At 33.4% G+C, this 14,412-nt stretch overlaps 1 protein-coding gene across 1 annotated transcript in view; it reads right to left on the reverse strand.

The window, feature by feature from the left end:
• LOC129219104 (uncharacterized) overlaps positions 1 to 14,412 on the reverse strand; it is an 89,744-nt gene that overhangs the window by 20,701 nt on the left and 54,631 nt on the right. Inside the window, exons 7-12 of the mRNA XM_054853423.1 lie at positions 13,910 to 14,064; positions 12,717 to 13,098; positions 8,274 to 8,445; positions 7,918 to 8,087; positions 1,541 to 1,649; positions 75 to 139 (exon numbers count right to left, since the gene is read on the reverse strand). Of these exons, the coding sequence (XP_054709398.1) occupies positions 75 to 139; positions 1,541 to 1,649; positions 7,918 to 8,087; positions 8,274 to 8,445; positions 12,717 to 13,098; positions 13,910 to 14,064 (1,053 nt within the window). The remainder of the gene's footprint in view (positions 1 to 74; positions 140 to 1,540; positions 1,650 to 7,917; positions 8,088 to 8,273; positions 8,446 to 12,716; positions 13,099 to 13,909; positions 14,065 to 14,412) is intronic.

Consider the following 14,412-nt stretch of genomic DNA (forward strand, 5'->3'; position numbering starts at 1 on the left):
TTAGATTAAGTTTCATCATTAGCCCAATTAAACAGAAACTATTTTCGGTCGTTACAGAAACCGTCTAAACTTACGTGTCTTCCATTTCTTCAAGTCCATAGCTGGAATGTCAGCTGAGTTGCAAGTCTGATATGCATTCCTAAATAGCAAAGAAAAGATTTACAGAGAAATTTCAAACAAGTTTATGATATAAACTATTTCAATAGGTAAGGGATCATTTTGAACTACAATGAGCGCTGACACTTTGACCTTCTACCAAAAAAACCACATAGCTAATATTTAGTTTTAAAATCATAACTAGTAAAACATTGTCATTGCTTGGTAATTTTAATAAAGGAATAAAATTTAAAATCCATGAATAAAATTGCCATTTTCTACATTACGTAACGGGGAAACGTGTTTAGTCGCAAGTTGAAAATTAAGTTACAGGACGTATTCAATACGAACTACTGAAGAGAAAATAATATTGACTAAGCAATCAAAATGCTTTTTTTTTTCTGAGATTAAATACTATAAAAACGATGCGAGTTTTTTCAGTCAAAACAAGTTTAATGTGCCAAGGAAACTAGATTTTTATTAATAAATAGGAAAAGATTTTTAGAAACTTCACAATGCTTTGCTGATGTTTTATGGAGATCCTCTGACAGTTTTTTCTTGTTAAACTTAATATAGACTACTCCAGAAGACGCTGTTAAAGCAATTAGTTGCTAATGAACTGCAGAAAGTCTTTAAAATAATAACTTTGAATTAGCCTGCTTGAAATAATAGCTTTGTGGTTAACTTCAAAGAAACTTCAAGACAATTGCGCACAAGTAATTCACATAACACATTTTACAGTATTGATGCGCCGAAAAGATGTTTGAAAACAGTTACAAGTTCAATAAATTCTCAGAAACAAGCAGTTTTCGGAAAATAAGCATACCTCCGTCCAAAATTAGTTGCTATATTTGAATATTTTCGCACTGATTACTGATAATGACGATTTCATGACTTGTTTTGAGCATTTTTAAAGACAAAGTTGCTAGGCTATTAATTGACATTTACTTACCAAGTATTCCCTCTTTCCTTCCTTGAATCAGTGTCAAACTTGTTTCAAAAACCCAAAACTAGCTGACTCTTAATCCACGTCCCATTTTTGCAATGACTACCAACTGTATATCAGAAAGATCGGTTTGCTTTCTAATGAATTCAGCAATGAGAATCGTTAGCAAAAAAAATAGTTTTATGCGATTATTGGTGGAAAAGTATTTACATATTGGGACGTTGCTTGAGAGTGTGCAAAACCTGGATTTTTGAAACTAATTTGGAAGTTTAAGTAAATTTTGAAACTTAAGGAAGGAGTGCTTGATAAATCAATGTTGTTGACCGATTGCATAGCACCCTGAAATCTGAAAAATGTTGAAATAAAATCATAATTTTATCAGTTTCAATATATAGTCCAAAAAACTTCAAATATAGCGGCTAATTTAAAACGGAAGCAGTATTTCCTTAACTGCCCAACCATTAATATAAAGTAGCCATAAAAAGAACAACTACTCACAGGAAAGGATCGCTGACATACATTGCAGAAGGTTGCAAGAAATCTGCCGAGTCTGCGTTATCGCACATAACACGAGCTAAAGTGATCTTCCGGATTTCAGCAAGTTGATCTGTAAAACAAAACATTAGTTTTTTTTTTTTTTTTACAAAAGTCCACTTTTATTTGAAAAGAAAGATTAACTATTAAAATCAGAAAGTTTCATCTGATGTATAATCCAAAAGCTATACTACCCTGGGAAGCTAAACAGCAGTATTTGCAAAGTTTTCTTTTTTTTTTTTTTTTTTGCATTTTTGTCATACATTTTACTTCAGCTTTACTGCACAAACACTACTGTACACTAAACGCATCTGCTTTAATATCCTCTGTATGTCAACTTTAGTGACAGGAACAGGGAACCCTCGAAGAGTGATGTACATCAACTTTTTGTTTTGTTTAGTTATGTTTAGATGAGAAATATTAAACAATTAAGTATTGAACACTTAATGTAGTGAGAAGACAAATGAATGTAGTTCCAAAATTCAAAATTTGGAGATAACTAGTGCAAGTGATAACAACTTTTCCTCTAAGATAAATAAATACCTTTGTGCTGAACAGTAAAGTAAGACAAAACAACGTTAGATGAAGCACAAATTTGCAAATTACAGCAGACACGTGTTTCGGCGTTACAGGGAACGCCTTTTTCAATGCAAAAAATAATGAGCTTATGGATGAAAAGACATCCGACAAATTTGCAAATTTGTGCTTCATCTAACGTTGTTTTGTCTTACTTAACTTTTCCTCTGTTGGGGGCAAGAAGTGGTGCTAGTAGCCGTGGTAGATGTCGCTAAACAGCATGATCTAGGAATTTTTTCAGTAAAAGCCTACCTATGGTCTAATGTGAAAAGTTTCTTCGCATTTTACTCACAACTTTTGAAAGTCCACTTACATCCCTTTGCTTCTCCCTACTTCAATTCTTGAGTTTGTTTCTGTGAGAAGAACTTACGTTTTACATTCGTTCCTTTTAGTGCACCAAAAATGGATGTAACAATTAGAAAGTTCGCAAAGATAATCGTACTTAACAAGCACATATCCATAGCTGCAAAACATATTTCTTCCATGGTTAGTACTGGAAAATCGAACTTTTCTTGAATTATTTTTTGATTGACCAACACTGAGAAGTCTCAACTGCTTACTCGAAGACGTCCCTGAAGGTGTTTACTAACTCTTATAAGTCTAATAATGCTATTCCAGAGTATGAACCGATTCTATTTTAGAGTTTTTTCATTCACGTGTCCTTTCTTGGTAGAAGAAATAGTCCAGTTTCAATATATCTTTTCAGAAGTCGTAAACAGTTAATACAAACCATGGAAGCAATATTTTTTCGCAGCTATAAATGCGCGACTGGTAAATTCAATTTTCCTCGCTAACTTTCTGACATCAGGATGACATTAAGTAGAAAAAAGTGCTTAGTTGGACCTCTGGAGCTAGCTTGAAAATCGACTTGATCGGACCTTGTGCAATAGCGGCCAAAGTGGAAGATCAACCCTCAAATGTTTCGCTTCGATTTCAGTTTTTGTTTGAACTCTCGTATTTTTCGAGTTATAAATAGTACCGTTTGATGAGAAAATCATTCTTTTGTAACCTCTTTGAAATGATTGGTGGCAAAAATTCATCAGCGTTTTTCCCGTTGAAGTAGTACGGCAATGTGGGGGAAAAGTGAAATAGTTAAGCTAAATTACTTTTTTCAAAATGAACGAATTGTAAATTTGTTCTGAAAAATGGTACATAAATAAAGAACAATATATTTTTTATGAAACTTGCACTGAAACAATATTTTTTATTTTTGGCGGTAAATTTGCACCTTCAAAAAAGGGTGGAATTTTTTCCCTTCTTATTTTTTTGTCAAATAAATGAGTAAATAAAAAAATGAGTGAGTATCATTTTATGAAAATTGCTTGCATTATCATATTTTTTTATTTTCAGAGGTAATTTTTTCTTGATTGGAATAGTCTACACGTGTTACTACATAGCTAAAATACTAGATAAGTGGCGTTAAAAGCAGAATAAATACTCAATGAGAAGAGATAAAATGGGGGGAGTGAATACTTTCGTTCGTGATGGAAAGAGCCCAAGTCACGTGATGGACTTTAAAGCAAAGCATAGGGAGAAATCAGATTTTTCTTCACTAGTTTCTAGCAAAACGTGTCAATCATACGTCGATGTTAAGTCATGTCACTTGGGGTCTTCGCCTCAGCATTTGCTACGCCATTGATTGGACTTGCTCCCTCCATTTACTAATTCTTGCTCAAAGTAAATACTTCACCATTTCACTTTGCCCCGCTATTTCACTTTGCTCCGCATTCCCCTACGCATGTGTGCCAATTTTTATGCGAAAAAACTAGAATGATTATGTTTACGCAACTATGCGTAATGATAAAAATTACGTCATGAAACAAGGATTCCATCATCATTCATATTGGACAAAGTTTTCAAATATAGTTGAATGAAAAATTGCACCTAAGTTAGAGAAAAGCTCACAATTATTTTTTCCAGCACACTGTCAACAAGATTATTGAATGTAATGGAAGTTCAACATTACTTCTATTTTTTCCGCTTTAAATTGTTGATTCAAATAGATAAATCAAAATTGTATATTAAATATGTACCATGTTAGTAGCAGTACCTATTTCAAATTGCTATAAATATTTAAAAAATCATGGACTAACTTTTGTGTTTTAAATGTACTTCATACAATTCAAAATTCAGCAGAAAATCTTCTTAGAACACACTTTTTTCTTAGGATTCATTTTATTTATCGTGTTACCTAGTCTTAAAAACATAACCAATTTCTCAAACTAATTAGTATTTATATGACACGGGAATCATGTTAAGAGATGCAATAAAATTATTCCAATTAATTTATTTTGATTTCCAATGTTTTTATTTTAAAGATATGCATGAGTTACTTTTTGCTACTTGATTTAAAATTAAGATTTCAAATAATTCATTTATTTTTAATAATAATTCATTTATACACGCTCATTTTTCTCAAAAAAGCATTTATTAGAATTTGTAAGATTTAAAATGTATGTAAAAAGTTCAAGTTACAAAACATTGATTTTTCAAAACATCGATGTTTTTGAGGCGATTTATCGATACCATCGATGTTTTAATTTTAAGCATCGTAGTTTTTCACCGATGTCGTACCATTAATAAAGACCGTGGTTCTAATAAGAGGTTTTCTTTAAAATTGCAAGATCTCCCTAGTGTTGAGTTGCTCCTAAATTAAGGAAACCATAACTGTAAAAACAAGAAATAGATTGTTTTGGATGGTTCCAGTTTTCTTAATAGAGTGTTCAAATATATTTCTCTTTTTCTATCTTCACGTCCGTGCGACGCTTCTTTTTCAGTATTTGTAAACCAAAGATAAAAAAGAAAAAGAAAAAAACAGGCTTTTGGAGAAAAGTTAAAATCGGGTGTGCTCAACATAGACAGGTACATCCTTCATAATGACTATACATTAAATCTTCTTTATGATGCAACTTACTGATTTATTTATTATTCGCTAATATTTTTTGGGGGCCAAAACAGGAAATAAAAATCAATATTTTGATTATTAGTTTTTTTTTTTTTTTTGGCGGGATACTTAATATTACGCACTTATTTATGTCTCATTGCTTGTAAATGTAATTTTTTTTTTTTTTTGCTTTATTCGGAAACTTAGAAGTTCATTTCATTGTTCTGACACCTGTAGCAAAATAAATAAGATACATTTCAAGTGCATAATTTATTATACAACTCCGTGGCATTCTGTTACGTCAATCACAAATCCCAGTATTTTCCAACGTGTTATAAATGTATGGACGATAAAGGTGTCCTAAATTATTCTCTGCACTATATCATTTTTTATCATATGAAAAATTAAAGAATTTCTTAGGAAAAGATGCTAATTTTTCTGCATCTTTCATAAATAAAATACGCATAATAAATATATTCATATCCTTTTTTTTTTTTTCGAACAGGAACGAGTTTTTTTTTGATTGCATCGCTGTAACCTATAGAACTAGAAAGTTTACTACTTCAAACGCAACATTTTGCGGTAAGTTCATAGCGCAGCTAGCTACGAGCGCAGTTGGAATTACGTTCTGGGGGGGGGGGGGGTCAAAACAGACTTTACACGCGAAAATACTACTGTTTCGGGATTGGCATTGGCAATGATGTTGAAACCGAGGCTTCTGGGAGACATTTTTACTCCTAATCTCTCCCCTCCCTTCCTTCGCTACGCCACTAAGTCCGTAAACAAATCATATTAAATTGGATTTTAAGCTTAATAAATTTCTTTCATTCTAATATAAAAGCGAAACAACAAAAAATTAATAGCAATTATTCATTAATGTTAAAATTCTTAAATATTTTTGTTGGAATTCAGAATTAAGACTGGAGGAGACTGAGCTGTAAATAATAATAATAACAATAACAACAACAACAACAATAACAACAATAATAAAAGTGAGCATTAAAAAAAATTGCCTTAAACTAATATTTCCCAATTACGACACTAGATAGCAGCACTACGGAAAAGTGAATTTCAAACTACAAAGGACGCAACAATAGTAAGTGGCGCTATCTACTGTTGTGCTTCAGAACCTAAACAAGAATCCATGAGTAAGGAGTTTTTATAAAATGAATATCCCCGAAATTTTGTAAACATAAATATTATTCAAGGGCGTCATGGAAAAGGGGGCGGAGTCTATGGTGCAGACTGTGTCAATTTTTAGGGTCTTGTTTTTTAAAGTCTTTTCCTTTTTTTGGAGGGGCTCTTATTCTTTGATTTTCTTTGTCCGTAGCATTTGAATGGTTGTGCAATCGCGTTTCATTTTTTTTTCTAAAACATATATGTGTATAATATTTCTCTAATATAATCATGAGTGTTTTCCACAGCCTTAACGTAAAAACTGCCGCTCGATGTCCGACGTTATTTCATCTAGAGCAATTGATTTTGACACAAATGTCAAACCTTCTCTTTCGTACTTTTAATTTTAGTTACAATTCTGCTTCTGTGAATAAAAATAGCTGCCTGTCGATTCAAATTTGCACACTAAATTTTTATGTGTCCCCTATTTATAAAGCGAGTTTTTTTTTTTTTTTTTTAAATCCTAGTATTATAAATCTTTTATTCATTATTCAGGTCAGGATCGTCTACCGACAAAAAAAGGTATTCGTTTTCGAGTCAGAGTTCTGAACCTTTTACAGCCCACGCTTCCCCTTTTTGTGCATAACTATGCACCCCCCCCCCCCCCCGTTCTTTAGTTTCATTTATATGGGTTAAACTTTATAGTTAAAACTTTACTGTTAAATTATTTGAATTTGATAACGAATAGGAAACTTAAATTAAAAGCAAGAAATTTTACTTCGGTGGACATTTTGTTACAACGAAGTTTATATTAATCAGGCATTAAAACTAAATTTGTCCCAGGAAATAAAAAGTGGGAACACTGGGATTGTTGTTCTGTACAAAGTTATCATTGTTCGGCTACCTCTTGGTCACACACACAGATAAAGCCATTAATTATCCTCAACTTTAAGCTTGTTTCCATACTTATCCTTCAGCAGAGTCTAATGTTTGGGGCCATTGCCTCGAGTGGCATTTTCTGTGGGACCCGGGTGGGGGATTAAAACTGTTTCTGCGGGGGGGGGGGGGGGGATCGTGGAAACCTCGGTATAAAAACATGAAGGAAGGGTAAGGGCAGCAGTTTCAAGTTCTTGCCCAGGCTCGGATAAACCGTATACGCTTTACGCGGGTAAGCTCAGTAAGTTGTGTTCTTTTTTCAATACCAGTTCAGAAGTAAATTAACAACACTTTTATTTCAATGTAAGATCACACAATATTACTCAAACTTTTGTCACAATTAAATGCTAGCGTGATCAATATAATTCTGAATCCAGTATACGTTTTGATGGACTAGCGCCAACCCCAACAGAAGTTCGCACATTCCAATGTTTATGCGTATAGTCTGGCATTGATAAGTTGACTTTCGGAGGGTTGAAGCTTAAACGATTTCATTTGCTTAAATAGAAATGAAGAAAGTCGACTTCGTTGCTGGTATAAAGATTATTGGCGATGTACCAATCAAGGAATTTCTCCTCTTTCAAGACCAAGATGAATAAGCTGGTCCAATGTTAAGAATCTTATAACCAGAGCCAGACTACACCACCAGTTGAGAACACATATGTTAGAAAGATTTCAGATACATCAGAAACCATCTTATGCAGTTTCCTGCAAATTTTTGCCTATTTTAGCAATGTGTCATTTTCTCTTACTTTTCAGGACACGGATATTTGTTCAATTATCATCTTATCTTATGCTAAAATTAACAAAGAAGAGCACGATTCCTTACCTTTTGTAAAAGAAGAAGGTGGAATATCATTTTCGTACCAGAATCGATCTCCTCGTCGCAAGTAATGAAATTGCCTTCCCAGTAAACAAGCAAAGGTAGGGCCAATGACTGCTCCGTTCAAAGGCGTCTCGGCCAAACCTCCAGTGAATAAATCAATATCATGTACACTCCTATGCAACGAAATTTAAAAAAATAATAATAATAATAATTAACATGTTATGCTAACAAAGCTGCTGAAAGAGAAAGCTGAAAAATTGAATTGGTATATGGATTTGCCGCAGAGTTTGATTTTAGTTTAAAAAGAGCAAGAGTCCTTAGAACTTACAGGATTTTAAATTGAGTCTGTTAAAAATTACCTGTATATTTTAGTCAGTTTCTGTATTGTATCGCTTGGCATAGCTGCTCTCAGATCATCAAAGCTGTTTACTATTGGTTCAGTGCGACAAAATTTCCTCCAATAAGTATAACCCGGTATACCGTGGTCACGTCCCTGCTGAATAATGAAGGCAGCTAAATCTGTTCCAGACCCTGAAAACAGAACGACAAGATTTTAATGATTTAAAAAAAAATCAAAATACTTAGAATCTAACCTTTGGAAAGTGACAAAGAAATCGTACAGTAATTGTTTCATTTCGTACTATTCATTGAGTTCTCTATTAAAAGACAGTTTTATACAATAGCCTAGTTAAAAATAAAATGAATTTACTATCAAATCATAGTAAAAAATGTTTCAGATTTGGAGTTTTTGATGTGGATTTTGTATGATATCACACAGATAAATGCAATGATCATTTTAAACGCAACAGTGAATGAAATTAACGGATAAATATTGTAAAAATAACGCAAAATTAAAGCCACACTTTGCATTTTCAGATATACACGAATATTGCTTGTTTTACTCGTAAATGTGAACCCAGTACCTCACAAGAGGTTATCCTTTATTCGAATATAAGTTTTCTGTAGATCCTCAGAAACTTATCACCACAAAAAATATAAATAAATTAATGAAAAAGAAATTTTTTTAAAGTGTCTTTCGACCCATATTTATGTACATTTTGCCTAATGTAATTGTTACGTGTCATCGTGAAGTGCATGATAACGACTTTAAATAAAAAAATTTTGAAAAAAAAATAGAACCGACTTCAAAATTGCTCTAAAAAGTGAAAAATAATTTTATTCTGAAAACACCATCGATAATGCTTTTAAACATAATTTTTGAAGTTGGCGCAAAAACAAAACGTAAAATCCAGTGTAACCATGCTTCGTTCATATTTTTTTCAGAAAAGAATCCAAAGTTACGAACGAAACATTTATATCGTTATTTAAATATGTTGTCATCAATGCATAATTTATGTGATAGTGAAGAAACTGGGCCTGGTTAAATTTATAGTTGTAGTTGAGTTATGACTGTGAATGATTTTATCTATCGTTTTTGCGCCAACTTCAAAAATTATGTTTAAAAGCATTATCGATGGTGTTTTCAGAATAAAATTATTTTTCACTTTTTAGAGCAATTTTGAAGTCGGTTCTATTTTTTTTTCAAAATTTTTTTATTTTATTCTTTTTAGTGTTAATGTAGATATTTCAGTAAAAGTAAGAAGTTACCTAGTAAGAAGTTCGGCTCTATATCACTGTATTGCTTTAGAAAAAAGCCTTTATTCAAAATTATCATTACAATTACTATTAATGTTATATGGCACCAAACTTTTATAACAATGAGTTTCATATTGTCGCGTAGATGAAGATAGCGAAGACAATGTGAAAGCCAAATGAAGCGAATACTCGTTAGTCTCAACTCCGAGATCTTTATTCAGAACCACGAATAAACGTTACATCTCCTTATATACAACTTGAGAAAGTGCTGAAACTTTCCAGACTTGGAAAGATACAGAAATTAATAGAACATTCGAGAAAATACGGAAAACAGTAGAAACGAAATTTTAGTAAAACTCACTTTGTCCTAGTCAGGATTTGAACCCGGGTCGCTCGTGTGGGAGGCGAGAATTCTACCACTAAGCCACCGTTATCCACGGATGAAAATCGCGAACTTCGCTACAATATCATTTTAATCATTTAATAGGGAAATTGCATAAAATGTACTGTTTTTTGCCCATAATTTTTTTTCTATAGAACAAATATGGTCAAACATAGTAATGGGACCTAAGTTGAGCCATCCCCTATCCATTAAAAAAAGAATCATCAAAATCGGTCCACTAGGTGAGACGCTATGAGTGGACAAACAAAAAAAAAAAAACATACATACGGTATGAACTGATAACCGCCTCCTTTTTGAAGTCGGTTAAAAAGGGTTAATGCTAAAATCTGAGACACAGTTGAAGTCAAAGGTTCATTAACGCTGAATATCTTTTTAAAGTTCGTTGGCTCTCTTGATTTATCAAACTTCGTCAAATGAATGACATTTTTCACTGGTCATGTACTCTAATCAACAGACCTTGGTTCACATTGAAGAAAAATACAGCTAATCAATTTTCTGAAAGCTTAGTTTCAATACACAGTAGAACCTCGTTTATCCGGTTCTCATTTATCTGGATCGCCTGTTAAACCGGATCATTATTCTAGAGTTTTTAAAAACATAATCTTCACTCAAATACTAATTTTAAACAGTGATAGCAAGAACGGAACTACAAGTACACCCAACATTCGCTTTGTATTTTACTTAAATATCCAACTCCTGCATAGATCGTAAAAATAAATTATAGTAATCTAACAAACATCATGGCGTACTTTGGAACGTCAGTCTGACACCACTGTAGCTAAACAATAAATAATAATATGTTAGCTCAAAACGATCCGATGTAATTTTGTTACAAAGCATTATTTTTGATGTAATAAAAGATAAGTCAGCATATTTAAGATTTTGTTTTTATTATTAGTTATATTAACTAGATCATTCGGATTGACTTTTATCCCAGTTAATTCGGATAAACGTGGTTGTGCTGTACAATCAATTCAATAGTCTCTTTAGATATGACAGTTCTAACCTGCATCGAATGACCTTTTTTTTTTGGCTGGATCCGGAACAGAGGGAGAATAGTTAATGGTCTGTTTTTGACACGGATATGCTTGTGTTTTTTAATTATGCCTCATATTTTTACTTTGTATTCCTTCTCTTTCAGGTCAAATGTCAAAACTCTACTTCAATATTCAAAGGCACGCCCAATCTTAATTTAAATTTCAAAAAGCAATCACTTTGTTTCATTATATTTCACTGAATAAAAACGTTTTCATTGATAAGTGACACTCTAAATGAAATTTTTCATTATTTAATTCTTGATTATCCAAAATAGCATTGTTTTAGAGTACAGGTGGTCAACAGTTCAATCACGATCAACAGTCGATCATGATTGATTTATAGTTCATCGTACGTAATTTGACAACTCTTCTGACGCTTGCTTGTACGAATTTAAGTATCTTTTAACTAAAGCTAAAAACACAAGAAAAGTTCTTGCTTGACAGAACCTCACACTGATGGATCATCTTTTTATGAATTTTTAACAAAAGGCTCAAACTTTTTTTTAATTTATCTCTCTTTGTATATACATTGTTCATTTAGTTATGCGTTCATGGTTTTATTTCTTTCGGTAGTGTTTCATTAAGCCAACGATGATGTATTAAAACCCAACATGACGATGAATTTTAATGGCACTCACTTGAGATAAAGCCCTGAATCGTAGAATTAATGTCGCGACACGTCCGCCATCTTGGTGCTAAGGATACTTTCTTCCAATGTCTGCTACGGTGAAGCAGTATGTTTTGCTTCTTGGTTGTGGTTTGGGCCGTGGTAGCCCGATCGGTAGAGTGTCGGATTCGGGGCCGGAGGGTCCTGAGTTCGAACCTCGATGGTCGAAGATCCACCGTCGTCATTAAAGGGGACTGGGCGACATTAAATATGCTCGTGGTCTCAATGTCCTCCAAGTGAAACGATACCTCTGGGGATGCTAGCACCAGGTAGCTATTAGCTCCTGGACTAGTTCTAAATTCTCATTAACTGTTCGATCCGGTGATGGTGCTGCCATCTATCGGTATAAAAATAATGGAGGCAAGGCACTTAGTATGCAGTCCTCCACATAAAATGCAGTTGTAGTCATGTGACTCGGAATCGGAATCGAATCGGAATCGGTTGTGGTTTCTTATTAACTGTATGTTTATCCACAATCAAGAAGCAAAACACGCTACTTCGTTATAGCTGAATAGGAAGAATTTCGGCCTTTAGCCCCAAGATGGCGGACGTGTCGCTACTTAAGCTACGATCTAGGACTTTAACTTAAAGTAGTTCGTATATGATATCAATCGACTGAAAAAAGATCATTTTCTGTGCTGACGTTGATTAGTCGGATAATTTGTTTCTAATCAGACAATATATGAAGACAGAAATATGCTGCTTTTGCGAAGAATTCGGGATAGATAAAGAAACATTTTTTGCTACCACAATATATGAAAATAGTTGCATAAAGCCTCATGTAGTTGTCACACACGGATGAAATGGTGTGAATTGCCCACACATATGTGACTTTTGCCTTGCTTAAGTGCTCTATCCATACCACCATGTTGGGCATTACCGCTCAATCAATAGTGCAATTAACTATGTTTAAAATGAAATTCCAAAAACTGTTATGCAAGTTGGTTAATCGTAAACTGTTCCCTATCCTTTGTTAAAATGTATCGGAAATTTGAAGAAACATTCATATGTTCCCTGAGCGTCATTACGCTACTTTTCGCTAAAGTCCATCTAATTGTAGAAAAATTGTTAGCTAAGCCTGTCTTAGTGAATGACTTACCAGTACGCACATCAGAGAATACGTTATTCGTCATTTCCTTGGAGATGAACTCGTCCCGATTTTGTGCTTTCTGGCTAACTAATCCGATGAGATATTCGTTAAAGGTGTTCGAATCGTACATTTCATCTGTGCGAAAGAAAGTATCGCTCATAGCTCGTGAGCCCACTTTTTTGTACTCTTTGGAATAGAGATCGAAGTGAGAGGGCATCATGGAAAACAGGAAGGGAAATACGGCTGTTGCTACAGCATTCGATAATCCGGCATTCATGTTAATGTCATAGCCTGTATAATGGCCACTGCCTTGCGGCTGCAAGTCGTACTTGTCTGTAATATCTTGTCCCAAGATTGCCGGAAGTAATTCTTTGTAAGTTATATGCTGAAGCTGAAAGAAAAAAAAATAGTTTGTCTTCCAAAATTGCTAAATCTTTAAAGAATATGTCACGAAGAGAAATATAACCAGGAAACAGGAAACTGAACATAAAGTTAGATTTATCACGTTATTTCAACACTTATTTTCAATGACAAAAAGTTTCGTCGGTGGTATGTTTTAGAAAACGAAGCTGTCGTGGCCAATTGTTTTGAAACAAACATTTTGTGCATTTGATTCTACTTTAGTTTAAATTGACAAAAAGACAAAAGTGCTGACGATATTTATTTTCTTTGCCACAATAACTTACTTAGTTTTTAAATTTAGAGCAGAGTCAGCTGGAATTGTCACAACAGCGCTGTATTTTTGCTGAAATAAAAGATATTAACTTATTTCTAGCTCTACAAGTAGAGCTAGCAGCCTTAGACTCTTGCTGCTACATCGACTGGACAAGCTAGAAATATTTTTTCCCATTTTACTTCAGCATAAATGCAGTGCTGGTGCCACTCTCCCATATCTGTTTTCATTTCTGATTTATGTATTTATTTTATTTGTTCTTTTGTCTTTTTAAAGTAGATTTTGCATTCTTTAAAGCTGATATCAATATTTAGGTTATTTTTAAGTATTTTACGGAAAAGTAGACTGCAATGTTTCCTCTTCAAATAATTCAAAGAAGTGACAGCAGAATTTCCAGTTAAAATGCAATCCAAAAGTATTCCTTCAGAATTTTACAAGATTGGTGTATGTACCATTACATTTCTTTACTCCACCCCCTCTCTCAATATAAAAACTGTTTATCGCATAGTTTTAAAAAGTAAAATTTTACTTGAGCTCCAACAATTCTTCGAACTTCTTCAAAAAGCTGATGATCGTCCCAATGAGGATTGAGAACAGCAAGGTTTCGAGCAAGCCTGTTGTGCTCGCGAGCCCATATAGTGTGCATGACGACAAGACCAGCATTTTCATTGGCACGAATATCACCTGAAATCGAATAAGAATTGAATGCTGTTTGAGAATGTTTTGATTTGAAGTATCATACATGCTTATACATTGGGTTTCAAAATTATATGAACACCTAATAATTTTAGTATAACAAGACAAAAAGTTTTAAACCATTATCAGTAAATGTTATTCCGGAAAAAAGTACAATAATCTCACCTAATACATACTGATAATCAATATACCCCTTTAACTTTATTGAAAGCATAAATTATCTTAAAAAATGGTGTTGCGAAATTATGTGGACAGTAATCGAAGTTTTCTTCATACGAGCATATAAACTAATCAAGAACACCGAATCTCCATGTAAAGAAACCCAAAAACAAAACA

This window comes from Uloborus diversus, chromosome 3, assembly GCF_026930045.1.
Source record: "Uloborus diversus isolate 005 chromosome 3, Udiv.v.3.1, whole genome shotgun sequence".
In the NCBI taxonomy this organism is placed as follows: Eukaryota; Metazoa; Arthropoda; class Arachnida; order Araneae; family Uloboridae; genus Uloborus; species Uloborus diversus.